The sequence below is a fragment of the Astatotilapia calliptera genome, chromosome 1, assembly GCF_964374335.1.
Source record: "Astatotilapia calliptera chromosome 1, fAstCal68.1, whole genome shotgun sequence".
In the NCBI taxonomy this organism is placed as follows: Eukaryota; Metazoa; Chordata; class Actinopteri; order Cichliformes; family Cichlidae; genus Astatotilapia; species Astatotilapia calliptera.
This window is the reverse complement of record NC_137422.1, coordinates 5254514-5280017: the sequence shown is the minus strand read 5'-3', so window position 1 is coordinate 5280017 and position 25504 is coordinate 5254514. Positions and strand designations below refer to the sequence as shown.

Sequence of the window (25504 nt, the reverse complement as noted above, 5' to 3'; positions counted from 1 at the left end):
GCACGTAAAGATGCAAGGGCATTTTTTAATGTGGATTTCGCTTGAGTCAAACGCGGCACCGATTAGACTAATTTAGAAAGATAAAAGTATTTTTTACCCTCATAAACCAAAAATAAGCCCAGAATTTAATGTCTCTCAAATTTATGCTCGACTTATTTCTAAAGTCATTTGTTCTCTCGGTGTTGTACTGAACATGTGACAGATACGGGTTTTTTTTATGTTTCTCTGTGTATTCATACTGTACAGCCACGAACTTTGGAAGTGTGGCAACAAACAGACCCAAAGAATAACAATAATAATGCAGATGAGTTTTTGTGTGTAGACTGCAGTCACAGGTCGTGACGACAAACATCTGATTTATTAAAGTAAACAGACACGGTGGGTGTGTGTGTGTGTGTGTGTGTGGGTGTGTGTGTGTGTGTGTGGGTGTGTGTGTGTCTCTGTGTGAGGGGTGTGTCTGTGTGTGTGTGTCTGTCTGTGTGGGTGTGTCTGTGTGTGTGTGCTGAACATATTAAATGGAAAACATAAATAATCCCTGAGGAGCGATGCTCCTAAGTCTGGGAATATGTTGGAAGTGACACAGAAAGAAAATCACTGCCTTATATTCATGTATGTTGAACAGATGAAGTTTGGTTTAGACGGGAATCTACTTCCTAACCAGAAACTCCTCTTATCCGTACACGGCAGCCTTCCACATTACTCACTGATGCAAGTGTCTGTTTGAGAGATGGAAAAGTCTAAAGTAGGGTACAACAATCATCCGTTCATCATATGATTCTCAGCTTTCCTCGCTTAATATGATTCCCAAACAGATTTAGTCTCTCCTGCCCTCCTGTGTGTTTCCGGACTGTGACGAGTGTAATCAGTTTCACAAGCCTGTGCATCCTGTTGTCTGTGAATGTAACTTTCTCACATGTGTTCCCTTTTTCATAAAGTGACTGGTCAAAGTTTGGAAGTCGACAGCTCCTCACAGCTCAGATACATCTCCTGCGGTTTTCTGCACATTCAACAGTGTGTGACATGTTTCTGTGATTTGGGGGGTTAGGAATGAGGAACATCTGAGGTACATCACTGAGACAGGAAGCACAGGCTACATTACTGTTAAGATTAGTTAGCAAACTCACAACAACACTGCTTAAAAATGTCTTGTTACTTTCTTGATTTCAAAAACTGATGTTGGACCTTCTGTCTGCAATAAAGCAGAAGTGAGGAGGAGCGGCAGTGCAGCTGAGACATCTCCTTCATCCTGAAGTCTAAGCTGTGTTTTAGTCAGTCCTACAAGTCCTCATACAGGCTGAGAGACGCTGTCTCTGTGCATGTGTAGGACATTTAGTGCTCTTCATGTCTTCATTATACTTTGGACAAAAATTTTCACATGTTCACTACTATTTTTATTTTTTTTTGTATTTATCATTTTCTTCCTTCACTTACTTTTGCAGCTTACCGTAAATGGTTTCGTTATGTTAAACAACTGTGGTCCAGATTTGAGCATGAGGTGGGTGTGGCTGTCATGTTGCGTGCTCCTGTGTTTGCCCACGCTGACTGGTTCTCAGTCAAACACAATGATGTGGATGAAGCTGTAGTCGAATGCTGAGTGGTTGGAGCAGACTGGACAGTGTTCACTGGAAATAAGAGAAGGGATGCTCTCTATGAAAAGCTCTCGGTTTCTCTTCATTCTCTTCAGCTCCTGACTTCGCTCTTCTCGGTGGCTGGCTGATGACCAACAAAAGCACAAGCAAGAGCAGACCACAGAGCGGTTGTATCACATATTTTTGACACTGCCACCATCTGTTAACAGATGCTCTCTGCAGGTAGACAGGCAGCCTGCAGCTGCCCACACACTAACATCACTGAGCCATTCATTTCCCCTTCACAGAGTAGAAAAGCACTCTGAATCAGAGGACTAACTAATGAAACTCAGAGATTAACTTTTACAAACACTAACCTCATTCAAACAATAAATGTATTACAGAAAATAAACAAACACATAATTCAATTAAAATCAGTTAAATTGTGTTCCATGTTATTTATACAGCTCCGAATCACCACAACAGTCACCTCAAGGCATTTCTTGTATTGTAAGGTAAAGCCCCCTGCTGTTGGTGTTCAGGGGAGAGAGACTCAGAGATTAATGAGAACTAATGATTAAATGCAGAGTGGTGTAAAAACACATAGCGTCATCATCATGGGAAGCCCCCAGCAGCCTGGGCCTATTTCAGCATAACTAACACCTGATCCAGCCCTAACCTTGAAAGTAGAGATGTTTCTGTCTCCTGAATCCAGACTGGAAGCTTAAGGCTCTGCATCCCCTTCTACTTAACAGTGCTCCATTCATTAGTATTTTGTTTTTTCAGTGAAATAATTTTTGTTATTGGTCCGCAAACAGGAAGTGTACTGGGGGGCAAAAAACTGCTCTTGTAGCTCTTTTTTCTCCCAGCAGAGGCCAGCAGATACGCTGGAGTGTTTGACCTGGACTGCTGACTCACTCCTGGTAACACACATCTTCCCTAAGAGTAAATTACTCTGTGAGGAGACAAATTAAAGCCAACAATGAGCAATCACTGGAGCAGGAGAAGTAAGAGCCTCCAGTCACAGTCATGTGCTTCAATTTAAAAATAAAAAGCTTTATAAAGTATTAAGGGTCCAATAAAAACCACAATTATAAAAGCTTTTAAGAGACAAACAGATGAGAACATCTGTTACTCTGGATCTTCTGTCAGGAATGCAAAACTTACAAAGATGTGTATGTGTAGGAATAAAAGTCACAAGAGAAATCTGGCTGGTACTGACTGTTTGCATTGATTCAGTTTTGGTTTTATGGAGGAGGTGGTGGGGTGGGGGTGTCAAGTTGCAAATCCATGCATCCTCTGCAATATTAGAAAGACTGATTTTTTCAAACTATAGAAATGATGTCAGAAAACACCTTCAAATACCAAAAACATCAGCAATAAGAATCAGAAGGAAGGGAAAAAAGCAGACAGTGGACTGAAGGATCTGTGCATTCTTGGGCAGCCTGGCTGTGATTTGTTAGACATTAGATGACTTTGTTTTAATGTGAGCTGTGTGCATTCATCCCCTGTGTGTATGCCAACGTTACCTTTCATTAAAACTTGTTTGTGAAGCAAAGAGTTCTTCAATCACATTGTCTAACAGAAATGACAAAACAAATACAGGCTCTTGTAAACTCGCAGGTGTTAAGACATAAAACCTGCATGTCTGCCCACAGTGTACTCATATCTGCAGTGAAGGGCACACATTCATCCTGCAGCCTTCCCTTTAGGCGTTATCTGAAACAGGTTCACATCATTTTCACATCCATTCATGTGTCAATAGTTGTTGGTATATATGCAAACAAAAGGCAGCAGGAGAAAAGCTGGAGTGTCCAGAAGACTCATTCTGTGTCTTTATGTTGAAGCTTTCAATATATTTGTTGTATTCTGTTGTGTTTGTACTTTTCTGCAGTCTTCTTGTTGCCATCGGTGGTCTGTATCTTGGTGACTTCCTTTACTAGTTGTTTTCTAACATGCTTGTTTTTTTTTTATTTCCTTTCCCTCCTCTCCTTATTTTCTGTCTCAGCTCAGTTGTTCCCACCCAATCACATCCTGTGTAGATCTAGTTTTGTTTTCATTGGATGTTGGGTTTTCCACCTGTTTGACCGCTTGCATTTATTCCCAATGTTCCACCTAAACTTCATAATTTTACATAAAAAAATCTGTTATTGACATTTAATAATTCTGTTATCCATCCATCCATCTATCAGGTACGCCCACGTGTAATCACATCAGTTAACCTGACATGAAGTGTGAAAGTAAGCTTACAAGAAAGACACAAACAAAAACCTCCTTTTCTGATTTCTTAGTTTTTTGTATATTTGTCACCCTTATGTGTTTCAAATCATCAAATACATTTTTCAATACAAAAAGCAGTTTTTAAATGATGGTTTCATTTATCCAGGGAAACAGGCATCTAAACCCACAGGGGCCTGTATGTTAAAAAGCAACTGCCTCCTAAATTTAATACCTGGTTGTGGCAACAACTTGGCAGTTTTCACATTGCTATGGAGGAACTTTGGACTGCTCTTCTTCGCAGAATTGTTTTAATTCAGCCATATTTGAGGGTTTTCCAGCAGACCTCAAAAACGTATTCACCAGCCTGGTTCTGCCAGAAGTCTCTTCCTGTTTTAAGAAAGTTTTTCCTCCCCACAGTTGCCAAGAGTTTACTCTTAGTGGACAATATAATCATTTTCTGTAAACATAAAAGTTGAACTGACAACAGTGGAGTTCATATATATGATATTATAGAGGAATTGTAAAGACCCACACTATAGACAAAAATGTCTTGATGCATGCTCAATCAGGAAATCCCAAAAAGTTGATTCTGTTCATCTGGACGTTGTCACTGGGAGAAACATTTCATCACTTACTTTACGTGAAAAGGGAAAGACCATCTTTGAATGGAGGAGGGGGCCTAAGGGTGCATCTGTCACCATCTGACGATTGCAGCCATTCCCCAACTCTCTGTGGATGGGACTCATGGCCATTGATCACCAAGCACTGATCAATGGCCATGACAATTTGCATATTAATGATGAAGAAACTGATGTTCTTCCAGCCCACTGTTCCCTCAGTGGTGCTGGTTTCAGTCATGTGCAAATTTCCTATTTATAAGATTGGAAAATGCAGTCAGCTGACACTGACGAAGTCACCTGGATGATGACGAAACGTTTCTCCCACTGAAAACGTCCTGATGAACAGAATCAACCTTTGGGTATTGATGAAAATCTCACTTTACTGCAATTTATTGCATCTCTTCAATGATTTGTTAACAAGTTGTAGAATAGGAGCAAATGCACGCCTCAGCAATGCTAATACTTTTCTGCAGATTTGTTGTCATGTATAAGGACAACTTGCAACTTTAGTACTGCTTCATCATTCAAATGAAGCCTAAAATAACAGTTTTCTGTGGTGACTGTGAGCCTTTGTTGTCAGTGTTATTCTGTGCACAGATGAAGCATTGTTCTATTCACAATCTGAACACAGACACGTCAGTTCAGTAATCAGAGGCACACTGCCTGGTGCTCACAGTCACACAGATATAAATAGACGCTTTGTTTGCCACAAACTTTTTAGTCCCAGACACCTTTGTCTAAAAAGTTAATACAAAAACACTATGAGGGCTATTGTAAGTGCCATTGATTGGACTCAATACACACCAAAATCTTTGGTTTGAAAACAATTATTTTGTTTAATCAAACATCAACAGTTTTATGAATATTTTCACACATTTGAAGATGATAAATCTCTCTTTTCAAGAACTCTGTGGAAAAGCAACTGACACTTTGATACTGTAAAATCTTTTTTTAAGCTTCAGCTGCCTCATATAGGAAATATGATCAACATCAATTCTCATATCCCTCTCTTCTTTCTGTCCAATGGCATGCTGCAACATCAAATAGCAACATCACCTGGAATCCAATCAAGTGTTTAGCTTCTTCTGAGCCACGCCCGTCACTCCTCCCACCCCATCTTGCACTGTCATGGTGCTCGCTCTGGATGCAGTTGTCATGGAGATGGAAAAGGGCTCAGCGTCCATTAGTGGCACTGTTACCATGGAAATCTCTATCTCAGCCGCTGCCTCTGTGGAGCAAACAGAACCAGACGAGTCTGTTCAGCACCGCGGACAGCATCACCCTGGAGCTGCGTTCCAGCATAGAAACTATCGCATATTGATCGTGATTGGAGAGATTTCCTGCAGCCATCATCTCGAAGCTGCCAGGAGACAGATCACACAGGGTAAGGCAAACTCAAGTGGTCGGTGACAGCGGAGCGGGGCGATGAAACGGCTTGGTGTTTACATAGTATCTGTTCCCACTTAGTTTCTTTAATGAACTCATAAAAACAAGAAGTCCGATATTTATTGGTTAAAAATCCAGACGCAGTCCCGGAAAGAGCTTCAAATTTTAATTAGCTGCATAAGAGTGCATTAACTTTTAATAATTCCCCTCAATCTAAAAGCACTGCAGTGCAAACTTAGGTAAAACTTCCATAACTACAAATCCAGTTATTGCTAAAATATTCTTTGTAACAAATGCACAGAATGGCACCTTTCACTTTTTTATTAATCCAGCTATTTTATTATTGAAGAGTGCACATAAGCAGCATGTTAATGTTGTAGTTTTCAAATGTTAATGCAGCAATAAATAAAATGTACCAAATACAATATTAGAGGGAAATGTGTGCAGTAATTAATTTTACTTATTCTTTCATTAATACTGCTACTTCTTCTTCTCCTCATAAGAACAATGAATAGCTTTGTTTGTTTGTTTTTAATTGTTTGTTTATGGCAGTTTTGGTCTTCCATAAATTTAGAAAAACAAACAAACAAGCAAAACTTTTCTCACTGTCAGAGAAATGTAGTAAATTGTTGTGAGGGCATACTGAACTCTTGATTCTGAGCATTATTGGTGCTGTGTGTTCCAAAAACAGGTTTACGCTCCTGGAGCGTTGAGCTGGCTGTTTTTGACCTGGATAAAGAGCTGCAGCTGTTTGAAGCCAGGCACACTGCACAGTTTTCCTCGCAGGTCAAAGGTCAGTGTGTTCATTGTTATCTTCAATAAAGTTGACAGCAAGAGGGATTTTTTGGATTTTAAAGGTGAAAGTGTGACACGGACAGAGTGTGGCATGCTTTCACCAGCACATACCGAGTCTATACTTGCTGCTGTTTGGGATGTGCCGGGCTTCAGGTGAACTTTGCATGGACTTTCTGAACAGTGTAATCGCAATAAGAGCTTCACTCGCCTGTACCTGTCATGCAAAGAAATACTGGGATGTCAGCTAGAGCAGGTCATCTGCTATTTGGAAGGTTGGTGGTTCAGTCCCTGGCTGCTCGAGTGTCCTCGGGCAAGATGCTGAACCTCGGGTTTCTCCGATGTGCTCAATGGAGTGTGAATGTTAGATATAAGGGACCAACATGAGTGTGTGAGTCATGGGTGAAAACTGAGCGTTCGTGTAGAAAAACACTATAATAAGAACCAGTCTGTTTCCAGTAAACAAGCAGTCCATCATTTTCCCCTTTACTATATCTCTAAAGTATGTGCAACTATATTTCTATACATAAAGGATATCAGCCAACATATTTAAAACCAAAACATTGTAAAAATGAGTTTTGTCTCCAGCTGAGCTCTAAGAGAGTTCATCGGGTTATCAGTTTGCATGCTTCTGTTGACTGGAACCCTGAGACCTGTCTCAGTGATACAAAACCATTAAAGTCCGTTTTTGCTGGGTGCTTATGATGAATGACTCACAGACTTTGGTTCTTTTGAATGATCTCTGTGTCGAATTAGCAGAGAAGAACCTGGCTGTTCGTGTGTTATCAGACAAAAGTGAGAGCAGGACTCTTCAGACACCAAAATAATTTTTTTCTAAATAACAATGTCGTCAACCATGATATCATCTGCTCTTTTGGCCCATGAATAAACCCATATTGCACAAGGGTAAACTGCATTGAATTCAAGTTGACAGATTAAGATGTATAGATGACGTGTTCGTGAAATGAAATCTGTGGAACCTTGAAGTCTTTCCAGCTCCGCATCTTTTATGGCTACATTATAAACTCTACATAAAAACATAAGTTTGTGATGCAATGCTAAGAGCATGCTCTCATCTCTTTGATTTCTTTACTGATCCATTGGGATATATCCTAGGAGCTGATGACAACATAGCTCTTATTGATGATGGTCTCACGTGCAGACTGCATGTCACACTTGGAATCAATAAAGGCTGAATCCGAGAGGTTTTACCCCCTGCTGGGGTGATCGAAGATCAGGACGTGCCATAGGTGATGAATGTGACTCTTGCTAGGAAAGTATCTGCTTTCTGATTCGCTGCTTTGCATTCACAAAGAAATGTATCCTACCCACACTCAGCTTTCACTCAAGCCTAGCAGGGTCAGATGAGCTGTTTGGAGGAGAAGGTGTGTTGGCTAAATAAATGGAACTCAGTGTTCAGCGTGGATTTTAAACATGGATCCTCCCACACAGTGTATTGGATGGTAGTCTTATGTGAAGAGTGGAAATATGTACATTTACTACTACAGCACGCATACACAAATTTGGCTGAATTTTAGTCATATGGCCCGAGCTCTATGACACATTTCACTGGTAAATGGACATGTCTTCCAAATGCTGTGCCTCCCAGCAGGCTGCAGGTTACTTAATGCTTTTCTCTACTAACCCAGGTCTGCATGACTTCACATTATTTCACTGTGTCACTGTTATAAGTCACGCAAGATGCATAAATTCCCAACCAGGATTTTTCTGTGTTGGAAGGTTGGAACACACACCAACAGGAAGGAAGAGTGTGGCTGAGATACTTTTTCAGATTTACAACCTTTCTTTGATTTCCTTCTTCTAAACCTGTTCTCCTCTCTGTTAGTCGACACACTGCTTTGTCTCATTGCTTGTTTTTATGTATTTTCTTGTACGGACATATTTTACTGAAGTCTAGAAAGATCGCAGCAAGAGCTGCAGCGGAGCTTCATCTGCCATCCAGCCTGAGGAGGAGAATTTTTCTGCTGCTGGCAAGGAGCGATAACCTTGCCACTCCTGGGAGCAGTCTTATTTCAGCTATATTAAATTATTAAATCTGTATCTACTAAAGTGCCATATTTTCTACACATGTTTGAGCTTTATTTCTGTTAGTTTAGCCTCAAAAGTCAACAATTAGAACTAGACTGCCATGTCACTTTCACTCATGCCTCCCATAGGAGGAATCTGAACGTGTTTGATGATGCCGTCACTTGTCATGCATCAACAACCAACATGTCAGTTAACCTCAAGCAGATAAAAGAGCTCAGCTCAGTTTAGTTGTCAGCCTGACCTAAAATTTAAGACATTCAAGGTTCTGACTTTGATGATCTTTTGATTATCCTCTTGTGCCACAGTGAGAAGCAGATTCTGGTTCATTTCCAGAGTATTTTCTGTAGAGCTGTCAAAATGTAGCAGAACAAATCACATCCCCACCCCATCAGCTGCAAAGCCAACACATAAAAATGGAGAAAAGCGTAAACTGTAGACCTGCTAAACATTAGCATCAGAATCATGACCATGTTAGCATGCTAATATTAGCATCTAGCCAAAAGCAATATGTGTATTTTACTTGTTACCTGGTATAAAGTACAAAGTATGTGCTACCTCTTCAAATATGACCGTAGGAGGAAACTATTCATATCCTTTTACACAGGCAAAGTGAACAATAAGGACAACATCAGCACTCACACGCAGTCAGAGGGCACACTAGCATAACACAGAGAGCTAAACAGCTGATAAAGAGGAAGTGTAACAAAGAAGTAAAGACGCACTACTAGACGCATCTTTTATGTCCCTACGTACACACACACACACACACACACACACACACACACACACACACACACACACACACACACACACACACAGGATTGTGTTTCAGTATTTGCTGAATTTGTCTACAGCCTGTAAAATAATATGTGTCTGTCAGATGTTGCCCATAAGGTAACTGAATATGGTCTAAGAGCTTATCCATGCATTCAGTCCTTCAGAAAACTGCATTAAAGCACATTACAGAATCCACTCGCTTCCACTTTCAATTATTGTATCACAGGTGGTGTTCTGATAATTCCACTTCTGCTTGTGTGTTCTGTGGTTAATTCAACCTAAGGGTAGGCTTACCCTCTGTGCCCGATGCTCAGTGTCTCAGTGGAAGCAGGAAATTACGGGAACATGCTTCAGTTTAAGAGATGTCGGTTGTCTTGTGTTTTCTCAAGAACACAGAGAGATTTTTAAATCCAGAGTTTTTTGTTATTGGGCCAATGTGAGGAAAACAAAATGAGTAAAAAGACCTTTATGTGCGCTAGAGAGACATTTAGCCTGTATAGCAGCATTCACTGAACCGCTGACAGCAGTAGCACAGCCTTCAAACAGCCTAACATATTAAGACACAGTCCTTGGTATTATGTAGTTTTGATATTTATCAGTAAATCCAAATAGATTTTTATATAATTTCAGTTATAATACAAAGGCTGTCGAGCCGACTGGAAACCTTTACAAATTTGACCTGGAATGGATTTGGCATTGACCGATATCCAGAGAAACACTCTCACGTGTGGGCATTATTAGAAGCAGCCTGTACGCTTACCTGCATATCTTAGCACCCAGATTCAAATTCACAAGCCAGGGACATGAAATAACCCCTCAGGTTGGGATTGTCTTAAATTATAATATATAGCTTCTCTTAATGAGGTTACTTTGATGGATTGGGAATTGATTTGTTGATACACACGTTACGCTCTAATGAGTATTTATAGCTGTGCGCTAATGTATGTTTTTTATTTATTTTTTATGTTTTCAAATTTGACATTTAAGGCAAGGTGCTTTTTTGATTTCTTCAGCTACACTGGGTACACTGACATCAGCGGTTTACTTCAAAATAAGTCAGCCCAGGCACTAATCAAGCTTTGCATCGAGAGGAGGGAGAAGGTACTGAAACTTTGTTGCAGATACTGTCTGGTTATAGTGGCCATTAAACAGATGCGTGTTGTTCCTTTTCCCTTCGAGCTCTGAGAGGAAATGTGTTGTTTTATGTTTTTGTTTCTTCATCTTGCCAAACCTCTGGGAAAGCTCAGCTCACAGTTCAGCTGCTTGAGGATGAACTGTGCTGCTTGCTGGTATGCAAAGGTCACATTGGGAAATCGATCAGACCCAAGAAAAAGAAAAAACAAGAAAAAGTGTGTGTTTTCAAAAGGTCGAGGCTAGAAATCAAAGGTCTGTCTTTCCGAGCTGTCCTCCAGTGGCTTTTCCCCAAATTCCCTGATTGTGTCTCTGATTTGTATTTACCTTTCAGGAAAATCGCTCACACCACCCACAAGGTGTTTGCAGGATTGGCTTTCCAACCCGTCATACTCCAGCTCCTCCTCATCTGTGCCTTGAATACTAATGTGCAGCTGGTGGAGGAGGAGTGCACAGTCATCATGGCTGAAAGGCTCACACACTGAAAACACAAAGGAAAATCTATAAGAGAAAGAGGCTGGACTTCTCTGATTGGTTTATATGAATGTTTTGAGAGATATTTTCAGATGTTCATGTCTATTATTTCTTGGATTCATATTTAGTCATACAGCAGCATGGCTTTATGGCATCATTAACCTGTTGTCTGCAGCTTTGTCCATCCATCCATTTTCTTAAGCACTTATCCAGTTCAGGGGGGAAGCCTGTACCAGCTGTCACAGGCCGAGAGGACCTGGACAGGTTCTCAGTCTTTTGCATAGCTAACACAGAGAGGCAGACAACCATGCTCACATTCACTCTTACAGCCTAAATGTCTCATCAATCAGTTTTTTGATGGATCACCAGAAACTTCATACAAGATGAGGCCTATGATTCTCCGACATCTTTGCCACTGTGTTGACATTTGCCTGAAACCAGCATTTTTTCTAATATTGGTGCTCCTTCTTCCTGATGTTGCTGTCATTGGGAACCACTACATCGATCACTACGGCCGTCTTCTTCTGCTTGTCTACCACCACTATGTCCGGTTGGTTAGCCATCACCATTTTGTCCGTCTGTATCTGGAAGTCCCACAGGATCTTAGCTTGCTCATTCTCCACCACCCTCGGGGACGTCTCCCATGTTGACCTTGGCACTTCCAGGCACAGATGTTTCTGTAACCATCAGAGTGGCAGACAGAAAGGATCCACGAAAGGGTCTCCAGTATGAAGAGTTGGACAGCACCAGGCCCCGACATGGTTCACGCCTACTGGCTGAAGAACACAAGCGTCTGGCAGTAACAATAAACTGCAAATGCTAGTAGATAAGAGATACCCAGAGTGAAGGGACTGATATAGTAATATAAGCAATGACAGAACTGACAGCCCCAAGAAGGGACCGGTCCCCTCCAACTACCGGCCAATAACCTACCTCAGTTCCACATGAACGCTCCTGTCAGGCATCATAGCGGCTAAGATGAACAGGTACATGGGTCAGTACATGAATGGGGCACAGAAAGGGATGGGCAATAATACCAGAGGCGCAAAACACCAGTTACTGGCAGACTGAGCAGTCAGCTGAGACTGCAAGACTCGGCTGACCAACCTGTGCTCTGCCTGGATTGACTACAAGAAGGCCTATGACTCAATGCCCCACACCTGGATCTTGGAATGTCTAGAACTATATAAGATCAACAGGACCCTGAGAGCCTTCATCAGGAACTCAATGGGGATGTGGCGGACAACACTGGAGGCCAACTTCAAGCCCATAGTACAAGTCACTATCAAGTGCAGGATCTACCAAAGAGATGCTCTGTCCCCACTGCTGTTCTGCATAGGCCTGAACCCCCTCAGTGAGATCATTAACAAGACTGGCTACGGACACCGACTATGGAATGGAGCAGTTGTCAGCCACCTCCTGTACATGGATGACATCAAGCTGTATGCCAAGAGTGAACGAGACATAGATTCACTGATCCACACTACCAGGCTATAGCTGTATACAGCAATGACATTGGAATGTCGTTCGGGCTGGAGAAGTGTAGTCGGATGGTAACAAAGAGAGGGAAGGTAGTCAGAACTGAGGGGATCGAACTACCGGAAGGCAACGTTGCAGACAACATTCATTGGAAAACCATGAAGAGGCCGCTGGGAAAGCTGCAACCACCAAGTACCTGCAGAGGGTCGGGCAAGTCCTGAGGAGTCAGCTGAATGGGAAGAATACACCTACACTGGTGATCAGATTCCCCACTGGGATAATTGGCTGGAACAAATGAGGAGATCGAAGCCACTGACATCAACATGGAAGCTCCTGACCATGCATGGAGGGTCTCACCCCACATCCAGCACCACAAGACTGTACGCTGAGCAAAACAAGGAGGCCGAGGAGAATTTCACCACTGATTTATCAGTGATGTCCGATAAATGGATGACTGGAATATATAGCTTATAATTTTAACAATGTATTCTATAAAATGGAACTATATATGCCAGATGTGGTGTGATGCTTCATCAGAGCTCTGCAAAACGTTACAGTACTCGTACTTTACCAAACGTTTGGTGGCTAGGTGTGCAGTTCATGCTTTAAATGCATTCACTCTTTAGATTAAGAAATATAAGAGATCAGAGTTTGAAGAGGCACCATGGTGTTTTAAAATGAGGGAATTTACATCAGTAGTGTGATCTGTAGTCTTAGCAGAGAGCAGTAATATAAGCAGCGACAGGACTGACAGCCATTATTGTCTCAGTGTGATAACACCTGGACCGATGTGTTTACAGACATCATTTAATTGTGATTTTAGAGGCTGTAGGTTGCAGCCGTTGCTCTAACACTGTGTAAATGTAACAGCTGTTATTCCAGTGTAACATCCCTCTGTAAACTATTAACAGTGAGAACTACTACAAACTATCTAATGTATGAAATGGCTGTTACTTAAACCATTATATCATCTAATAGTGTCTAAATAACATCAAATTGAATTTAAACATACTGACAGAGTTAATTAACACTAGTCTTTACAAAAGAGCATTACCTAAAAATCGACACCTTCTTTTATTCTGAAGCTCAACAAAGATGCAGATTCCCAGTTGTCTCTGCAGTATTGACACACTGCTGAGGCTCTTCCATCATGATGTAATGGATATGACGCAGGTAATCAGAACATCCATCAGTGTGTATGCATTAGTGTCTCATTCCCCAGCGTCTGCCCTGCTCAGTGGTGATTACTGATTGACCCGTGAGGCACACGGACAGTCTGGCAACGTGAACGATCGCATTTCATCTCAAGAGAGGAGGAAGATGATGAAGGAAGTGCCAGTAATGGTGTCCATGAATGCAGCTGTCGCCCACATGGTGCAATTAATAAAGACTGGGTGAAGCTGTGCTTCTGACTGATGGCGGTGACTCTCAGGGGAAATGCAGTAACATTTAGTGAACGTAATCTCTGGGTCTATACACACAAACATCAACACACACACTGTGTATCAGAGGTTTTACAACCATGAATCCATACTTATGCCAGTACGTTCCATAAATCCATGATCCAAACATCACTGGGCAGTAATTCACATTTATGGCAAAGATGATCGCACCAGTGCAGCTTTCACAAATAATCAAATTCCAACCAAAGACAAGAAGTTACAAATTACAACCAAATTTCCCCTTGTGGGACAATTAAAGGATTATTCTATTCTATTCTATTCTATTCTATTAAGTAATAATGAATTAGATTAATTACTCTTTCAGTCAGCTGAATTCCATCAGTTTATCCCAAATACAATGTAAACATTTTTAACGTCTTAGTTAATAAAGCCTGTGTTACAGTAACTCCGCTAAACACTGAGACATAAACAGAAACTTATTTTTTTCCATTTTTCTTTCACCTAAGGGTCACCTGTACCGTATTTGGGCAAAGACCACCACAAACCAAATCCACTTGTTATTATTTTTGATATTTTTGGTTGCCAATAGATGTGTTGAAAGCACTGCCCCTGAGTCTAAAGACTGGTGTTGGATGGAGCGCTGAGTGACCAGGGTGAGGCGGAGATGGGGATGAAGTGCGATACATGACTGATGGTTTGAAAGGTAGAATGACCACCGTGCACTGAGATTCAAAGCTCGCAGAGTGGAGGCTGATTGGTTCAGAGATGGCTGAGTCTGACAGCATGGGAAAGTGGAAGTGATGTAAAGAACAGACAAGCACTCCAACACTCAGGAAAGCAGGCAGATGACAGAAACAAGTATTCGATCACCTTGAATCACCTGATTTAATACTTGGTGGGGTACGAGTTAGTGGCCACATCTGTGACACATCTCAAACATCAAACACACAGGGATTGTCCTGTTTGCAGATTTTGTTTAAACCCTTAAGGGTTCTAAGTAATCACTTGGATGCACAAAGCTTAAGCTGTCTTTTGAGCTGCTGTGTGGGATTAGAGTCCAAACAGTGGCTGGGCTGCTTCTTTGTTGCCTTGGCCGTATGATTTGGGTTATTGTCCCACTGGAAGACCCACCCACAACGCATTTTCAATGCGTGAAGCGAGGTTCTCATCACAGGTTTTTCTAACCTTCCTTCCTAAAATGAAAGGCAGTTGCTCTGTAACCTTGGCAGAACAACATCTTCAAAGCGTAGGGATGGTGTTCTTGGATTTAAAACTCGAGTGGCATCTAACCGCATCTCCCAAGCCTCATTGGACTCGCTCAGGTGGTCATTGGCAAACTTGGTCACATGGTTATTCCTGAGCAGCGGTGCTCTGTGGACACTGCAGGATTTCAAACTATGATGACATAATGTGTTTCTTGGTGACTGTGCTCCCAGCTGCTTCGAGACCAATAACAAACCTAATATTGAAATAACAGACTGCTTATTACTTTGTAAGTGGTTGAAATTAAATTCAGCAGTCCAAATACTTATTTGCTCATGATGGAGAAACCATCTGTATCCCAGAGAGAGAGAGTCTGCTTCCAATGCCCCTGAAACCATTTAAGATTTTTATGATCCAAACTGATAAAAACCGGGATACACATAGACTCACTAGACCTCCACAAACTCCTGCTAGAGTATTGCCATCATGTTTATGTGCTGTTCATCAGAGAGTTCACAATCTAATCCAAATCCATGAAATGTAGATCTGGAAAATGAGGTCTCAACAGACGACTGGAAGCCTGTGCCGCAGCTCGTTGTAGAAGAACACCTGGGGACTTGTTGTAAACTGTGCAGTTTTTAGTTTTATTTCGTGTTTGCCTTTAAATATGAGAAATATAGATAGTTGTTGGCTTTCCTTTTGTTCCGGTGGTTAAACCTTTGTTTGTTTTGGTGCAGATTAATGTACAGATGAATATGTTAAGGAATGAAGAGGAAAAAGTTGCAAAGGTAATTCGAAAATTTGCTACTTTTATGATACATTTTGTTGCCATGTTGACAAGCTGTATGTATTCTTTTCAACTTTTGGCAAACAGGTGACTCGAATCTGCTCTCTGATTGGTTTCTTTATAAAAGTGGGACAATATCAAAAGGCTCCCAGCAAAACAATGAATGTCCACACACCCACCGGTATGTGCCAGACTCTTGTTCCTGCGCAGAAAGCATGTGGAAGAAGCGAGCAGGCAGTTTTATCTCTAACTCACTAACAGTGCTGATAATATGGTGCAGTTACAGGCCTTCTCAGCTGGTAATGCAGACCTGCATGAAGGAGATTTCTCACTTAATAAAAGCTTAACACGACTCAGAAAAACTCCCTGGAAGCTAAAACGTGTTCATGTGGGAATTTATAAAGCGTGAGACTCTTTGCACTGGCCTGTGAATGAACTCAGCGTCCATGTCAAACGCGCCACCCTGCTGTACACAAACCCACACTCGGGGTCTGAGCGGGTGTTTACAGACTGTGACGGACAAAACAGCAGGTTGAAGCTGACAGGCACAGATGAGTGATGCTGCTGCACACACACACACACACACACACACACACACACACACACACACACACACACACACACACACACACACACACACACACACACACAGTAATGCTGTTTTAATAACCAGCTTTTTTTCTCTTCTATAATCTTTAAAACGTTTGACTGTGATAACGATGCTGGACCAACAGCAGGGCTTCTCTCTGCACAAACACTCGTCTGTTTCTGTCTGAGGAGGCCCGAATACACAACAAATCACAGACGGACGTGCTTTGAAAAGCAATGCGTGTAGACTCCACCAATGAGCAGGAAGCTGATTCTGTGATGTTTAAACTGCATCACTGTGAGTTTAACATTTTTATGACACAACCTAAAAATCTCTCTGCACGATAGACAGGGTTGAGTGCAAGCAGATTAATAATTCAGCCGCCGTCATTGATCTGTTCCTCTGCTTCTCTGAAGCAGCACAGAGGGTCTCCTGGTCCCTGTCGACAGCACACACCCACATACTGACACACAAGCTTGGAGGATGTCAGTTAAGCTGTTTTTCCTTAAAAGCTTTTGCAAACAGCTTTATGTATTAGGAATATTAGAAATTAGCCGACTATGAAGCTTTGTCTTTAACTAAATGACGGCTGATGGGAGCTGCACGATGAAAGAAGAGAGTCTATTGATCTGGTGATGTTGTCGGGTTGGAGGGTGAATATACTCTGGGCTACAAGTTAATAAGGTACAAACACTCCATGTAGTGTACTGGAATCCGGTCCAGTCGCCCTGCTGTGTGCAGTCAGACTTTCAGAAGCTTTTAATGTTGCTTGTTTTGTGGAAAATCTTTTCTTTTATATGCAGCAGGGATACAGAGAAGGGCACTTAGAGAGTGCAGTTCTGGACCATGGCCAGTGCCCTGGCTCATCATTTTAACCAAAGATATCTGGAACAGAACCAAAGTTTAATGGCTTCCTCCTTTCCTCGTGTTCCACCTCTCCTCCAGGTTTCATGGATTTCAGCGTCATAGTTTTTGTGTAATTCTGCTGTCAGACAGGAGCACAGTCAGCACAGGCAATAATAAATCTGTCGAGCCTTCATATTCTTAGTATTGGAATAATATTACTGTGGTCCTAATTTTTTATGTCAAGAGTGAATAATAATATTTAATCTAGAAGATTTCTAAAAAGATAACAAAGCACCTCTGTACTTCAGTGTAGCACATTTTACCATGTGAAGACGTCTGAGAGACTTTCAAATCAAATCAAATCAAATCAAAATGTATTTATATACCACATTTTTTAAAAAACAGTGTCATTCAAAGTGCTTCACAAATTAGGAAATAAATAAAATAAGATAAATTTACCAAACAGCAACACAAGACAAGACAAACTTAGAAGCCAACCAAATGATAGTCAAACTAACTTAAGTCGGAGTAAAAAGAGTCTTTAAATGAGATTTAAAAGCCTGAATCGACTCAGAAGAGCGAATGGCAGTAGAGAGATTCTTCCACAGTTCAGGAGCTGCAATAGCAAAGGCACGATCACCTCTGGTTTTCAGCCTAGACTTAGGTTGCATTAAGAGCATCTGGTTCGAAGATCTTAGTGCTTTTTTAGGATTATACAAATGGAGAAGTTCTGTTAAATAGCTAGGCGCCATATTGTTTACGATTTTATAAGTGAGTAAAAGAATTTTAAAATCAATGCGAAATTTGACAGGAAGCCAGTGTAAGTTAGCTAAAACCGGAGTCATATGATCATGCATTCTGGCAGCTGATAAAAGGCGTGCAGCAGCGTTCTGTACTAATTGCAAACGGTAGAGAGAGGAGTGAGGGAGGCCTAAATAAAGGGAGTCCAGTCTAGTGGTAATGAATTCATGAATAAGCTTTTCAAGGTCCTTGGGGAAAAGAAAAGGTTTAGCTTTAGAAATCTGACATAGCTGATAGAAGCTGGATTTAACCACAGTAGATACTCGTTTCTCTAATTTGAAGGCGCTATCCAAGAGTACCCCAAGGTCTCTTACAATGTGGGAGAGGTAGCTAGCAAGGGGGCCAAGGGTATCGATTAGTTGGTTCAGAGGGATATGGCTGTCAAAGACAATAACTTCAGTTTTACTGTCATTCAAAGTAAGACAGTTTTGAGATAGCCAGGTTCTGACATCATGAAGACAATTAAACAACGTATGCAATGGATCTGCGACATTCAAACTCAAAGGAAAATAAATTTGAGTGTCAGGTTCAGGTAGAAATACTGGGTTCTGTGGTGTGTTCCTCAAGCTTCTCTTGAATGGTTTTGGGGTTGGGGGCGATCTGCGTTATTCTGCTCAGGAGACCAGCACATGGGTGTGCTTGGACTGCAACAGTGTATACTGTAACTGGATGGTGACCCAACGTTTCACAGCAGATTTGATTAAAACTGCAATTTTCAGTTGTTAACCACACACGTAGGTTGTTTATTTACATTTTATTGAATTGTTTTTCTATTGATATGCTAGAACAACATTACAGGTAGTAAAATTTTGGATGATTAATCAGAATCAAGGAAGAAAAAACATGAAACAAAGCATGGTTCTGTTTGGTATTTAACACTATCAGCATGCTTCTCTGTTCTCCAGGACGCTCTAAAAATAATTTATTATGTAAAAGCTCAGCACAGCACATTTAAAGAAAGCCTTGTCCTTGTTTATGTCATGATCCTGGGCCATGTTGGCCCAGCATTCTTAGTTTTCATGTGTTTTTGTATTTTGTTCTTTATTTAGGCCATGGTTCCTGGGTTGCTCTGTTAAGTTGTTTCTTATTTGATTTCCCCCTTGTGACTTTTACCCCCTGTGTGCCCCTCTGTGCCTGTGAGCCCTCGTCTCCCCTCCTTGTGTTTTATTCCATGTTTCCTGTGCTCTCCTGTCTCTCTCTCTCCTCCTGTCTGCACCTCTGTGTACTTCCTGTTTTACTTTGACAGTCTCCCGTCAATGTTGTGTTACTCCTGCCGTGTCTCGTTATGATTATCTGTGTCAGCTGTGTTCCCCGTGTGCTCCCACTTCCCTCGTTAACCCTCTGTGTATTTATGTGCATGTCTCCCTCAGTTCGGTGTTGCGTCGTCAATGTCTCCTCTCCGAACCTGTGTGCTTTTCTGTGTTCACTCGGTCCTCAGTTAGCATTCCCAGTTTAGTTCTGTTTCTTTGTGAAGCCTGCAATAAAGCAGTGATTTTGAGTTCAGCTTTTTGTCTCCGTGAGTTTTGCGTTTGGGTCCTCGTCTGCCTCCACGCAGCCAGTTCATGACAGTTTTATTTTTATTCTTAGATCCCACTAGAGTAGCTTTGCATGTTTCACAATTCAAAATAATCCTTACCTTGTACCTCTCCTTATTACCTTCACTTGTATATGTGCCGATGTCGCTATCTGAAACTTGGCTGTCTTTCCTGTGGGCGTGCACCACTACAGCAGCATATATCTGACAGAGAAATCATGAACAGCGTAACAGGTTTACTTTAAAGGAAAATTAATTGAAAATGAAGTGAATTTGACATGTTTCGTCTTGTCCTGGGCTGTGACACTTCCACATGCTCATGCACACATGTTAGAAAGCTCAGGTTTAGTAACTGTGTTCTCACTCAGAATATTAAATAAACTATTTCACCCAGAATAGAGTTAAAAGCAATACTCAACTATCTCAGAAACACACAGACCCCCACACACTGAAAACCCATGTAACCTTGGCCAGCTGCCCTGTGTGTGTGTGTGTGTGTGTGTGTGTGTGTGTGTGTGTGTGTGTGTGTGTGTGTGTGTGTGTGTGTGTGTGTGTTTCCATTTGTCAGAGAACTGAGATGATGTCAGAGGGAGGGAGAAGAGAGCTGGAATAGCTAAGACATTTCAGGGCAGAGGAAGGCGGCTCGTCTGGAGAGAAGGGCGCGGCAGGCCGGGCATCCGAGCCGTGCAGCTAACAGCTGTCTGACATTTAAAGGAGCCTGCCGGTCATCTGAGAGGATGCTGCATCAGTGCTGTGGCTGTGATGCACTTGAGTTGCTTTAACAGGCTTTTTGCGCCGACATTAGAAAAACAAATGCGAGCTTAGGCAACACCCTCTTGGAAGAGCACTCAGAGTAAGCAGAGACCAGCATGCCCGACCTACATAAACATATGAAGGCGTTGCTCTTTTGAAGATGTAGCAATCAACATTTTAAACTTTATGAAATAATACGTGGCTGTATACATTCACGGGGCACCATTATATACTGAAAATGTCACAAATGAATTCATTAAGCCCACTCCTTAGATACTGTTGCTATGTCAATCAAAATTTCAGCTATCCGGTTGTTCAGTGATGACGCGACGAATCCTACTTCTGGGTCTAAAGTAGTCTGCGTTTAATATGGCTTTTGTGTTGTTAACATGTTTAATGTTATGTATTTTCTTCTATTTGATCTCAAAAAGCTCCTAAAACAGTCAGTGATCCCTGTTGACCTCCCTCGGCTTTTATTACCACTAATCATTTATTTAAGCTCAGTTTTTAAAACCTTAGGATGTAACTACAGCCCAGCCCATGCAGCAGTATATGAATGACTAACCTCGTATTGTGGATGGATTATCTCAGTTGTTCTCCTGGCTGAAGTTTGGTCCTTTTACAGCATCCTGCCATGCGATTACATTTGTTCCTGACCACCGACAACACTCACGTTAACTTTTATCGAGTGGGAAAAAAGTTAGCTTGTTTATATTATGCTAACATAGCTGTCTCGCTAGCTGTCACGTAGCACATCATTATATACCAGCTAGCCCAACTTCAGTAACCCCACAAACGTCACTGCTGTTTAGTTTTCTGTCTTCATTTATGCTGGAAGTGATAACAGAGCTGTACGTTTTCATTTGTTTCCAACCCCCCGCAGTCAGGACATGCTATATTGTATTTAGATGGAAGCTAGCGAGCTAACTTCCTGCTAACTTCTAACTCCGTTAAATGTCATAAATTCCGTTATCATGGATGCCTGGATGTTAAACTCAATTGTTACACCTGGTAGAGCAGAACGCTGATCATTTTATTAAAGATGAAAGACTTTAGACAGTTTTTCAACTCTCAGTAATGCCACAGTGATCGTTTGATATATGGACCTGCAGCGGAGTTTAGACCCAGACACGGCTAGTGACGTCAGACTGAACAACCGGATAGCATTAAACACATTTAGCTTAGAGAATGGATGCAGCTTTTTCAGTGTAACCTGTAAAACTATTATGAGCTCATCAACCATGAACTGATCTGTTACTAACGGAGCATGAGCAAAGTTTGTGCAAGCAAAAAAGGTCAAGCTAAGCCACGCCCCCACCCCAAATCTTCCTTTGTTCACTTCTTTGCTTTGGTTTGGCCCGGGAGGAAAAGCAGGTCGTCTGTTAGGCAAAAACACTTGATTGATTGTATGAATGAGTTACCCATATTTGAGGCTCATATAGGTTAGGCCATGTAGGTGCCATGGCAGTTCAGCCCTTAGAGGGCCTTCTGTGGCCAACATATAATAGGCTTGCCCATAAAAACTCATAGTTACCCCACAGTCCTACAGTTCACCCACACCTACCCACTGTGGGTCCACGGGGGCACATTCACTGGCAAATTATTAGGAAATGTGACTATTGTGGACATGATGAAACTACAGATTTATTACATTGTCAGGAAGACGACGCTTGAAGAAAATGATTGATTCAAAATCTCAGTAACATGGAAGTCAAAAGAACCCCGGTTCAGAAATCTGCCAAATCAAATCTGTGCTGCTGCTAATGTGGGAACCCTTGTGAATAAGGGAGCATTTGAAAGTAGTATTTTTTCCATATTCCATATCAGTTGGTGGTGGTAATGTACCATGGTGCACATCTGGACTCCAGTACTGGCGTGAAATGGAGGCCACATCTGGGCCCTGTAGAGTAGGGCGGCTGAGTGTGGGCACACTGTGGGTATGCTGCAAGCCTACTGCCTGCTTACACTGTGAGATTTCACTGCTTTGTGTAGGCAGCCCACAGCCAACCCACAGTGCAGGCCCAGATGTCTCCTACATTTCACATCAGCACTAGGGCCCACAGTGGGCCGCCTACTGTGGCTCTACACAACTTCCAAGCAGACATGTATTCTGGGTATTATCAATGGGTTCCTGCACAAGTTCCACAGAAAGTTCTTCTGTTTTTGTGGAAACTCTAAACTACTTTGTTCATGTGGCTTTATTTACGTTTGAGTTGCACTAAATCTTATGGCAGTACAAAGTGCTTCAAATACTTATTATAGCCCCTGCAGGGTCGAGTACTTCTTTAGTCATAGCAGTCCAAAGACGATGAACAACAGTGTCATCCTGTTCAAGTGTCATGTAGTTTTTCGTCATCAGTTTTTTTTTTAATCAAAGAAAATCATTTTATGTTTGATCTAAAAAAAAAAAAAAAAAAGCTGCAGACGTGTTTTTGTTTTGTTTTTTCGAAACAAATCATTAGTGAAATGTCTAGACTGTTCTAAGGGTCAACGAAGCACACCGCTGAATAGCATCAGTCTTAGTAAAGTGTTGTGATTCATGGTTTACAGTGGCTCAAGCTGGCACAGCTCAGAGTCTATTTTAGTTTGTCTCTGTCCCACCCAGCAGCTGCTGTTTGAGTCACAGCTGTTTGAAAGATCCCCTTCCCAGAACAGACTATCCACTTGTTTTGCATTAAATGATAATGTTTATTGAGGACTATATCTATTCTACTAAACGCCATATATAGATCGACCACCTCACCAAACTTGGCAGTTGGGAATGTAAAGCAGTGAAATTCAATGTTGTAAAAAGAGAAGCTGTCTCAAGCTAAAATTGAGTGGTGACATATAATGACTCATTATTGCTGCTAATCTTAATATTATTGTTGTTGTTCTGTCGAGTCGAAGCTTAGTGACATGTAGCAGCCAAAGTAACATTTTCCATTCAGTTCAATTCAGATTTATTTTTGTCACATTAACAGTCGCCTGAGGGATTTTATAGAGTAAGGTAAAAACAGCCAGACACGCCCTGTGAGCAAGCGCTTGGCAACGGTGGGAAGGAAAAACTTGCTTTTAACAGGAAGGGGTCTCTGTAGATGCTCAACACTAAACTACTGCAACACAAACATGTTGCATTGTTTTACAAATTAGACTTGGATGATGAGTGGTGTTGGTGACACGTTTGTAAGGCACGATAACCTGAGCGCTCGGTGCCAGTGAAGAAGCCAGAGCAAAATTTATTATGAAGGTGTGCGAAGAACCCCACAGTGGGGATGCACAGGTATCACAGTTGCTATTATTTCTCCTAATCCATCCAGGCCAGCAGTATAATGACGTTTACATTATGAATCCCTGCTGGGTCCCTTGAATCGCTTGTGTACGACGGGCTCCTGAACGCAGCAGCGCGGCGGTTAGCTCGGTATAGGTGTTGAAGTGGAGCAGGCCGATGCTGCCTCCGTCCTCATCCGCAGCAGCAGCAGCAGCGCCCCTCCCTCTGCTCCATCCACCCGCTGAAAGAAGGTAGGATTCTTCATCGCTTGTTCTCGCGTCAGGCTCTCTCTCTCACTCACATTCTGCTGACTTATCCGCTTCTCGTTCGCGCCCGAGAGGCTTCTTAGTTATCCGTCGTCCGCGATGCTGTAGACGGAGAGGATGCTTTTGGAGAGCGGTGGTGTTTTTAGACACGGCTGCTTGTTTGAGATCCGCAGACGGTCGGAGCCGCTGGACGAGACTCGTCTGCACTGACAGTAACTACACGCGAGGCCGTGGACTGCAGCATATCATGTGAGTAAATACTAATACTGCATAGCATATGGCTGCTGCACAGCGTTTCTACAAGCTGAAACACTATCATACGCATACGGTGGCTTTTTATTGGAAGGATAGAGGTCATGCATCCTGGATTACACCTCAGCTGAAGGTGACCAAACGACTTTAGATTTGTGTGCGTGTGTGAAAATCCTAAAACATCTGCTTACAAATGCAGTTTCCCATCTGGGTTATTCATAGTTTTAAAGGAATTTTCATGTTTTCATAGATTTTATTGGAGAACTTCAGAATTCCTTCAGAAAATATCAAATTTAAGAATAAAGACTTAAAAGTCCAGATTTAAACTCCTGCTCATTTTGCTGAACTAAAATTCACCAAACCAGCACCTAGGCCATGACCTCGGTGTCTTCAGCAGCATTCAGCATGGCATCACTTCATTTTCTTATCAGAGGACAGTGCCATTTGTTTTGATCCAGAGTACACTGTCAGTAATAAGGGTAGAAGATACAAATGTAGCCATTAGGGCTAATCATTGGACATCCCAGTAACTATGTATATGTTTTCAAGGGCCACAAAGGCAGATGTGTTTCCAGCCTCAAGCCTGCTAGCAGCCTGTCTTACTCGTGTTTACATATTAACATCCAGTTTATGCTCATTTGTTAGTGAAGTGATTGCTTTCAATTCACTCGAGTAAATTTGGATGACCTGATTTTTAAGGTGAGGAGAAAAAAAAGGCCCAGCTCATCTTCTGACCTGAAGGCAGCAGCTGAGGCTGGCTGTGAGTCTCTCCTGTGGCCAGGCTGCAGCAGCTTTGTTAGCTCATGTGAAATCTGTGGATTAGACTTCACTCTCCAAATAACACCACGCCAAAATGATGCAACAAGCTAGACAAAAATGGTCTAAAATTAGAAAGGTACATGCAGACGCACGGACAGCTGTTTTAATCCAGAAACAGGGAAGGAGAAGAAGATTAATTCCAGCCGTTAAGCTGTTTTACTTACATAATGGAAATGCTCGGCAAAGATAAACATGTTTCTTTGGTGATACAGCTAATCCATGGATATCCACTCCTGCAGTTTATTAATAATTGAAATCATTTATCGCACAAATATATCCCCTGTATTTAACCCCTTTAGGTTTCTTTACTGTTCGTCGTAGCAGAGCCAGTGGTAATAATTTAATTATTAATCATCCAGAAACTCAAGGTAACATATTCCATAGTGGATTCATATTCAACAGACAGCCACAGATTGGTTTCCAGCCCTTCAAATGTACAATCTGTTTGTTTAATGTCACACTAACCTGAATATCTTTGGGCTAAACTAAATAATCATTTTCACTT

General features: G+C 41.8%; 1 protein-coding gene and 1 long non-coding RNA gene across 4 annotated transcripts in view; one reads left to right on the top strand and one right to left on the bottom strand.

Moving 5' to 3' along the window:
• Positions 1-5219: 5219 nt before the first annotated feature.
• Positions 5220-11009, bottom strand: LOC113010331 (uncharacterized). Its single transcript, XR_003270316.2, has 2 exons — positions 10871-11009; positions 5220-5636 (listed from the first exon to the last, which is right to left on the bottom strand). It is a non-coding gene; the product is annotated as an uncharacterized LOC113010331 (long non-coding RNA).
• The window catches only part of map1aa (microtubule-associated protein 1Aa), a 56226-nt gene continuing 36258 nt past the window's right edge, over positions 5537-25504 (top strand). Inside the window, exons 1-2 of one of the 3 annotated variants that reach the window (XM_026148122.2) lie at positions 5537-5792; positions 6486-6587. In XM_026148122.2, coding sequence (XP_026003907.2) covers positions 5537-5792; positions 6486-6587 — 358 coding nt within the window. Of the gene's footprint in view, positions 5793-6485; positions 6588-23785; positions 24178-25504 lie in introns of those variants that run through there. The other 2 variants (XM_026148195.2, XM_080301706.1) reach the window with 2 other exon arrangements.